Source organism: Triticum aestivum, chromosome 2A (assembly GCF_018294505.1).
Source record: "Triticum aestivum cultivar Chinese Spring chromosome 2A, IWGSC CS RefSeq v2.1, whole genome shotgun sequence".
Lineage (NCBI taxonomy): Eukaryota > Viridiplantae > Streptophyta > Magnoliopsida > Poales > Poaceae > Triticum > Triticum aestivum.
This window is the reverse complement of record NC_057797.1, coordinates 619,461,644-619,471,265: the sequence shown is the minus strand read 5'-3', so window position 1 is coordinate 619,471,265 and position 9,622 is coordinate 619,461,644. Positions and strand designations below refer to the sequence as shown.

The 9,622-nt window shown below is 44.8% G+C and overlaps 1 protein-coding gene across 1 annotated transcript; it reads left to right on the top strand.

Annotated features, from left to right (window-relative positions):
• Positions 1–353: 353 nt before the first annotated feature.
• On the top strand, positions 354–1,923 carry LOC123185722 (uncharacterized protein At4g19900). Its single transcript, XM_044597553.1, has one exon. The coding sequence runs from the start codon at positions 451–453 to the stop codon at positions 1,783–1,785; it is 1,335 nt and encodes a 444-aa protein (XP_044453488.1). The 5' UTR covers positions 354–450; the 3' UTR covers positions 1,786–1,923.
• The last annotated feature ends 7,699 nt before the right edge of the window (positions 1,924–9,622 follow it).

The following is a 9,622-nucleotide window of genomic DNA, read 5'->3' as shown; positions in this document are numbered from 1 at the left end:
TGGCTAGACCTGAGTGCATGTAAGGCCAAGGTTGCTGGTTCGAAACAGGAGAATGTAGTGTATTTTTTTTCTTGTTAATATTATATACGCTCTTTGACTCACAGGTGGGACCCAATCACTGCCACGTGGGCAGAGTATAGATGTACAAAGCCATGTCAGAGCCGCGCGCGTATACGAGCAAGATTTGCACCGTATATGCACGCCCCAACCAAGTTCTAGCACCCGTTCAATGTATGCCGCAAGTTTTAGCACTAAAGTGATTTTTCATGTCAAGTTGAAGTACCGGTGGTGTAATTGACTCTAATTTTAACCTATCAGCAGCCATCATGCAGTCATGCGGATGGCGTCTCCTCCCTTCCCATGTTACAAAGACCGCCATCTTTTTTAGTTACTTGCCTCTAAGAGGCAGCCAATGCGCGTGGTGCAAGGGCGCACCAAGGCACCAACGCCATGGCTGCTACTCCTACGGCAACCCACGCTACTTCGCTCTTCTTCCCTCCCGCTCCGACCATGGCGCCGGCCCCTCGGAAGCCATTGCCGTTGCTCCTCCTCTCCTTCTCCTTCCCCGTCCTCCTGCTACTCTTCTCCCTCGTCTTCCTCCTCTCGCACACCACCTTCAGCCTCCTCCTCTGCCCTCTCCTCCCGCAGTCACCTTCGAGGTCAGCAAATGCCACGACGACCAGTGCTTCTGTCGCCGCCGCCGCTAGCCTTGACGTCTCCATGGACAGGACCATGCTCGAGTTCCACGTCACGGCGTCGCCACCGCCGCCGGCGCCTCTTGCTCCTACTAGACCGGCTAAGAGTAAGAAGAACAGCAAGAAAGCCTCCACGAAGCGAAACAAGGGCCTCTTCAAGCGCCTCATCAGGCAAGCTCCCCGGACGCGGCAGTTCGCGGCGCGCACGGCCGAGCTCTTCGCGCCGCCGTCGCCGCAGCGGCCGTGCGCGCACCGCTTCTTCATGACGTGGCTGTCCCCGCTCGAGCAGTTCGGAAGCCGCGAGGCCCTCGTCCTGGAGACCCTCTTCCGGTGGCATCGCGACGCCTGCCTCCTCATCGCCTCCGACACCATGGACTCCCCGGGCGGTGGCGACAGGCTCCGGCCGTTCCTCGACCGCGGCTTCCGCGTCCGCGCCGCGTCGCCGGACTTGGCGCACCTCCTGCGCGGCACGCCGGCGGAGCCGTGGCTCGGCGCGGTGCGGCGCGGGGAGGTCAGCCCGGGGAGCGTACCGCTCGGGCAGAACCTCTCCAACCTCCTCCGCCTCGCGCTGCTCTACAAGTACGGCGGCGTCTACCTCGACGCCGACGTCGTCGTCCTCAGGCCCTTGTCGGGCCTCCGCAACGCCATCGGGGCGCAGGCCGTGGACGCGGCCACCGGCGACTGGATGCGACTGAACAACGCCGTGATGGCGTTCGACCGGGGCCACCCGCTGCTGCGCGAGTTCATCGCCGAGTTCGCCGCCACGTTCGACGGCAGCAAGTGGGGGCACAACGGGCCCTACCTGGTGTCGAGGGTGACGCGCCGGATGCCGGAGCTGGACGTCACGGTGCTGCCGCCGCGGGCGTTCTACCCCGTGGACTGGAACAAGATCGGCGGGCTGTTCATGGAGCCCAAGGACAGGAAGGAGGAGAAGTGGGTGCAGGCCAAGGTGGACAACATCAGAGGCGGGAGCTTCGGCATCCATCTGTGGAACAGGGAGAGCAGAGGGATCGAAATGGAGGAGGGGAGTGTCATCCGAAGGTTGATTTCGGACGGCTGCTTGTTCTGCAATTCTTCCGTGGCTGCATGACAGGAGAGTCTTAGAACTGCATGCAGAAGGAGAGATGAGAGATCGGCTTCGGCTGGGGTGTGTCGTGTTTGGGTTGGCAAATTGTACATCTTACTTACAGGCAAGAAATAACATATATAGAACAGTGATTTTGCTGCACTTGAACATGGCTGGGAGGGTTGGGTGCCCCGCTGCACCGAAACCTCGCCAGAGAATTGAGTCCCACTATCTATCTTAAAAGCATCTCCAATAAACAGTCCATATGTAAAAGTACTATGTAAAAATATCTAACTTTTGGATCTTCAAGAACAGAAAACGCTGCTTCAACAGATGGTTCATATGTAAAAAAGAATTACATCACCGCCTTCCGGAGATGTAAAATTGAAAATTTCGTGATGCAAATTTACATCACGAGATACAAGTGATGTAAGACCGCGGCCGCCCGCGAAACGACCAACCGCCAGTTCATTTGTCTTCCCGCTCGCGACCGCCTGCCCGCCCGAGCACCAGCCGCTGGAAATCGCCGCCGCCCTCCGCCCTAGCCCGCGTCGCCTCCCCCGCCGGAGGGCGTCTCGCAGCCGCCCCGGCGCCGCCGTTTCAGGAAGCAGCCGCGGCTGGATTTGCCGACTTCGGCGGTCCGGCAGCCCATATAGCTCCTCTTTGCCGGCCGCCGAGCTCCCTTCTCCTCTGCGTCACCGTCCGCAGCAGTGACCAATCCAACCACTGGCCATCTTCTACCACCCCGCGCACAAGGTGTTCGACGAAATTCCCCAAGGTAAAAAACGACGAAAGTTGATGATTTCAATTGGGATTGGATAGTATGTTTGACGGTGGTTATCTGCATTGTAGATGAGCTCGGTTGACTCCTCATTCGTGGACGATTCATCGTGGGACGAGGAATTTGGTTTGCATGAAGAAGAGGACATTGCTATGCTAGTGGCCATGCACAAGGGGAAGAAGCCGAAGCACGGTGGTTCCGTCTATGGTCGTGCGTTCATTCGGAGAGAACTGATTGTGCAAAACTATATTGTATTTGTGTTGCACTCGATCTCGTGGATACGAAGAACTATGTAATAATTTTATATTGTGGACACGTATAAATTTTTTATGTTGTTTTTAGATATTTTTTGCAATATGTGCGGCTGTACAGTGGCTGAACAACAGCCGCACGGCTCAAGATGACAATGGGGACAAAACCCACCGGGTTTTGCTTGCCGAAACCCATCCCCACGAGAAAATCGCAAACCCGTCCCCATCAACGTGCGCGGGGTTAAGTTTTTGCCCGTCCCCTAAACCCGTTGCTACCTCTTGAGTACTGCGTTGGATTTCCCCGAAGAGGAAGGAATGATGCAGCAAAGTAGCGTAAGTATTTCCCTCAGTTTTTGAGAACCAATGTATCAATCCAGTAGGAGGCTACGCTCGAGTCCCTCGTACCTACACAAAAACAATAGCTCAACGCAACCAACGCTCTTAGGGGTTGTCAATCCCTTCATAGTCACTTAGGAAAGTGAGATCTGATAGAGATAATAAATAATATTTTTGGTATTTTTGGTATAGAGATGCAAAGTAAATAAAGTAAAACCAAAGTAAAAGCAAAGCAATAATAAATTGATGGAGATTGATATAATGAGAAAGAGACCCGGGGGCCATAGGTTTCACTAGTGGCTTCTCTCAAGAGCATAAGTATTCTACGGTGGATGAACAAATTATTGTTGAGCAATTGACAGAATTGAGCATAGTTATGAGAATATCTAGGTATGATCATGTATATAGGCATCACGTCCGATACAAATAGACTGAAACGATTCTGCATCTATTACTATTACTCCACTCATCGACCGCTATCCAGCATGCATCTAAAGTATTAAGTTAAAAACAGAGTAACGCCTTAAGCAAGATGACATGATGTAGAGGGATAGTTCCATGCAATATCACAAAACCCCATCTTGTTATCCTCGATGGCAACGATACAATACGTGCCTTGCTGCCCCTTCTGTCACTGAGAAAGGACACCGCAAGATCGAACCCCAAGCTAAGCACTTCTCCCATGGCAAGAACAACCAATCTAGTAGGCCAAACCAAACTGATAATTCGAAGAGACTTGCAAAGATAATCAATCATACATAAAAAAAATCAGAGAAGATTCAAATATTATTCATAGATAGACTTGATCATAAACCCACAATTCATCGGTCTCAACAAACACACCGCAAAAGGAAGATTACATCGAATAGATCTCCACGAGAGAGGGGGAGAACATTGTATTGAGATCCAAAAAGAGAGAAGAAGCCATCTAGCTACTAGCTATGGACCTGTAGGTCTGAAGTAAACTACTCACACTTCATCGGAGGGGCTTGGATGATGATGTAGAAGCCCTCCGTGATCGATGCCTCCTCCGGCGGAGCTCCGGAACAGGCCCCAAGATGGGATCTCGTGGATACAAAAAGTTGCGGCGGTGGAATTAGGTTTTTGGCTCCGTCCCCGATCGTTTGGGGGTACGTGGATATATATAGGAGGAAGAAATACGTCGGTGGAGCTTCAAGGGGCCCACAAGGCAGGGGGGTGCGCCCTAGGGGGAGGGGGGGTGCCCCCTACCCTCGTGACCACCTCGTGGCTTTCTTGATGGAGGGTCCAAGTCTTCTGGATCTTATCTGATGAGAAAATCACGTTTCCGAGGATTCATTCCGTTTGGACTCCGTTTGATATTCCTTTTCTTCAAAACCCTAAAACAGGCAAAAAACAACAATTCTGGGCTGGGCCTCCGGTTAATAGGTTAGTCCCAAAAATAATATAAAAGTGGATAATAAAGCCCAATAATGTCTAAAACAGTAGATAATATAGCACGGAGCAATCAAAAATTATAGATACGTTGGAGACGTATCAAGCATCCCCAAGCTTAATTCTTGCTCGTCCTCGAGTAGGTAAATGATAAAAACAGAATTTTTGATGCGGAGTGCTACTTGGCATAATTTCAATGTAAATCTTCTTAATTGTGGTATGAATATTCAGATTCAAAAGATTCAAGACAAAAGTTCATATTGATATAAAAATAATAATACTTCAAGCATACTAACAAAGCAATTATGTCTTCTCAAAATATCATGGCCAAAGAAAGCTATCCCTACAAAATCATATAGTCTGGCTATGCCCTATCTTCACCACACAAAGTATTTAAATCATGCACAACCCCGATGACAAGCCAAGCAATTGTTTCATACTTTTGACATTTTCAAAACTTTTTCGATATTCACGCAATACATGAGCGTGAGCCATGGATATAACACTATAGGTGGAATAGAATGGTGGTTGTGGAGAAGACAAAAAGGGAGAAGATAGTCTCACATCAACTAGGCGTATCAACGGACTATGGAGATACCCATCAATAGATATCAATGTGAGTGAGTAGGGATTGCCATGCAACGGATGCACTAGAGCTATAAGTATATGAAAGCTCAAAAGAAACTAAGTGGGTGTGCATCCAACTCGCTTGCTCACGAAGACCTAGGGCATTTTGAGGAAGCCCATCATTGGAATATACAAGCCAATTTCTATAATGAAAAATTCCCACTAGTATATGAAAGTGACATAATGAGAGACTCTCTATCATGAAGATCATGGTGCTACTTTGAAGCACAAGTGTGGTAAAAGGATAGTAACATTGTCCCTTCTCTCTTTTTCTCTCATTTTTTATTTGGGCCTTTCTCTTTTTTTATGGCCTCTTTTTTTTATTTTTTTCGTCCGGAGTCTCATCCCGACTTGTGGGGGAATCATAGTCTCCATCATCCTTTCCTCACTGGGACAATGCTCTAATAATGATGATCATCACACTTTTATTTACTTACAACTCATAAATTACAACTCGATTCTTAGAACAAAATATGACTCTATATGAATGCCTCCGGCGGTGTACCGGGATATGTAATGAATCAAGAGTGACATGTATGAAAGAATTATGAACGGTGGCTTTGCCACAAATACGATGTCAACTACATGATCATGCTAGAAATATGACAATGATGGAGCGTGTCATAATGAAAGGAACGGTGGAAAGTTGCATGACAATATATCTCGGAATGACTATGGAAATGCCATGATAGGTAGGTATGGTGGCTGTTTTGAGGAAGGTATTTGGTGGGTGTATGATACCGGCGAAAAGTGCGCGGTATTAGAGAGGCTAGCAATGGTGGAGGAAAGGAAAGTGCGTATAATCCATGGACTCAACATTAGTCATAAAGAACTCATATATTTATTGCAAAAATCTAGAATTTATCAAAGCAAAGTATTACGCGCATGCTCCTAGGAGGATAGATTGGTAGGAAAAGACCATCGCTCGTCCCCGACCGCCACTCATAAGGAAGACAATCAATAAATAAATCATGCTCCGACTTCATCACATAACGGTTCACCATACGTGCATGCTACGGGAATCACAAACTTTAACACAAGAATTTCTCAAATTCACAACTACTCAACTAGCATAACTCTAATATCACCATCCTCATATCTCAAAACAATTATCAAGCATCAATTTCTTCTTAGTATACAACACACTCATACGAAAGTTTTATTATTAATCTTGCATACCAAGCATATTAGGATTTTAAGCAAATTACCATGCTATTAAGACTCTCAAAATAATCTAAGTGAATCATGAGATATCAATAGTTTCTATAAAACAAATCCACCACCATGCTCTAAAAGATATAAGTGAAGCGCTAGAGCAAAATTATAAAGCTCAAAAGATATAAGTGAAGCACATAGAGTATTCTATCAAATTCCAAATCATGTATGGCTCTCTCAAAAGGTGTGTACAGCAATGATAATTGTGGTAAACTAATAAGCAAAGACTCAAATCATAGAAGACGCTCCAAGCAAAACACATATCATGAGGTGAATAAAAATATAGCTCCAAGTAAAGTTACTGATAGAAGTAGACGAAAGAGGGGATGCCTTCCGGGGCATCCCCAAGCTTTGGCTTTTAGGTGTCGTTAGATTATCTTGGGTGTGCCATGGGCATCCCCAAGCTTAGGCTCTTGCCACTCCTTGTTCCATAATCCATCAAATCTTTACCCAAAACTTGAAAACTTCACAACACAAAACTTAAAGTAGAAAACTCGTGAGCTCCGTTAGCGAAAGAAAACAAAAAACCACTTCAAGGTACTGTAATGAAATCATTATTTATTTATATGGGTGTTAAAACTACTATATTCCAACTTCTCTATGGATTATAAACTATTTTAATAGCCATAGATTCATCAAAATAAGCAAACAACACACGAAAAACAGAATCTGTCAAAAACAGAACAATCTGTAGTAATCTGTAGCTAGCGCAAGATCTGGAACCCCCAAAATTCTAAAATAAATTGCTGGACGTGAGGAATTTATCTATTAATCATCTTCAAAAATAATTAACTAAATATCACTTTCCAAATAAAAATGACAGCAGTTCTCGTGAGCGCTAAAGTTTCTGTTTCTTTACAGCAAGCTCAACAAGACTTTTCCCAAGTCTTCCCAACGGTTCTACTTGGCACAAACACTAATTAAACACAAAAAACACAACCAAAACAGATACTAGATAATTTATTTATTACTAAACAGGAGCAAAAAGCAAGGAATACAAATAAAATTGGGTAGCCTCCCAACAAGCGCTATTGTTTAACGCCCCTATAAATTTGCTTACAACTCAATGAGGCATCTATTTCCCTTAGGAATTTCTTTCTTTCTAGTGATTATCAAACTCTTAGGCACAAGATCAAAAAATTCATTTGTAGCAATTGGTTCCTTAATGATAGCAAAAAGATTGGGATGAATACTTATAGATTTAAGATCCACAGTTTCCTTACTAGATGATTCACCGTTATTTTTAGGAACATACATAAGCTTGGCAATTTTAGTAGGAGGAATTGGAGTATTATTTACGGAAGAAAAAGCGGTTCCCAAGTTTGTAATGATACCCTCAAGTGTATCAATTCTAGTAGAATCTAGGTTTATCTTCTTATTAACTATGGGTTCCTTTTCCTTAATATTTTTCAAAGTCATTCCTACCTTAGATCCATATTGAGTAATTTGATTGTGGATCTTTTTATCTAGATTTTCAATTAATTCAATAGTAGCAACTTTATTTTCAATAATTTCAAGTCTTTGCATAACATGCTCCAAAATTAACATAGTTCCATTAACCAAAAGAGGTGGTGAGCCAAATAAATCTAACATAGCATTATAAGAATCAAAAGTATGGCTACCCAAGAAATTCCCTCCGGTAATGGTATCAAGGATATATCTATACCAAGGATTAACACCTACGTAAAAATTGCGGAGAAGAACTGAAGTAGATTGCTTCCTGGTAGATCTATTTTGAGCATTGCAAATTCTATACCAAGCATCTTTTAGATTTTCTCCCTCCCTTTGTTTAAAATTTAGAACTTCATTCTTGGGAGACAACGGAGAAGATATGAGACTAGCCATGAAGACAAGCAAACAAACTAACACACAAGCAAACAAAGAGGAAACGGGCAAAAAGAGGCAAATAGAGAGGGAGGATAGAGAGAGAGAGGGCGAATAAAACGGCAAGGATGAAGTGGGGGAGAGGAAAACGAGAGGCAAATGGCAAATAATGTAATGCGGGAGATAGGGATTGTGATGGGTACTTGGTATGTTGACTTTTGCGCAGACTCCCCGGCAACGGCGCCAGAAATTCTTCTTGCTACCTCTTGAGCACTGCGTTGGATTTCCCCTAAGAGGAAGGGATGATGCAGCAAAGTAGCGTAAGTATTTCCCTCAGCTTTTGAGAACCAATGTATCAATCCAGTAGGAGGCTACGCTCGAGTCCCTTGTACCTACACAAAACAATAGCTCAACGCAACCAACGCGCTTAGGGGTTGTCAATCCCTTCACGGTCACTTACGAAAGTGAGATCTGATAGAGATGATAAATAATATTTTTGGTATTTTTGGTATAGAGATGCAAAGTAAATAAAGTAAAACAAAGTAAAGCAAAGCAATAATAAAGTGATGGAGATTGATATGATGAGAAAGAGACCCGGGGGCCATAGGTTTCACTAGTGGCTTCTCTCAAGAGCATAAGTATTCTATGGTGGGTGAACAAATTACTGTTGAGCAATTGACAGAATTGAGCATAGTTATGAGAATATCTAGGTATGATCATGTATATAGGCATCACGTCCGAGACAAGTAGACCGAAACGATTCTGCATCTACTACTATTACTCCACTCATCGACCGCTATCCAGCATGCATCTAGAGTATTAAGTTAAAAACAGAGTAATGCCTTAAGCAAGATGACATGATGTAGATGGATAGTTTCATGCAATATGACAAAAACCCCATCTTGTTATCCTCGACGGCAACGATACAATACGTGCCTTGCTGCCCCTTCTGTCACTGGAAAGGACACCGCAAGATCGAACCCAAAGCTAAGCACTTCTCCCATGGCAAGAACAACCAATCTAGTAGGCCAAACCAAACTGATAATTCGAAGAGACTTGCAAAGATAACCAATCATACATAAAAGAATTCAGAGAAGATTCAAATATTATTCATAGATAGACTTGATCATAAACCCACAATTCACCGGTCTCAACAAACACACCGCAAAGAGAAGATTACATCAAATAGATCTCCACGAGAGAGGGGGAGAACATTGTATTTAGATCCAAAAAGAGAGAAGAAGCCATCTAGCTACTAGCTATGGACCCGTAGGTCTGAAGTAAACTACTCACACTTCATCGGAGGGGCTTGGATGATGATGTAGAAGCCCTCCGTGATCGATGCCTCCTCCGACGGAGCTCCGGAACAGGCCCCGAGATGGGATCTCGTGGATACAAAAAGTTGCGGCGGTGG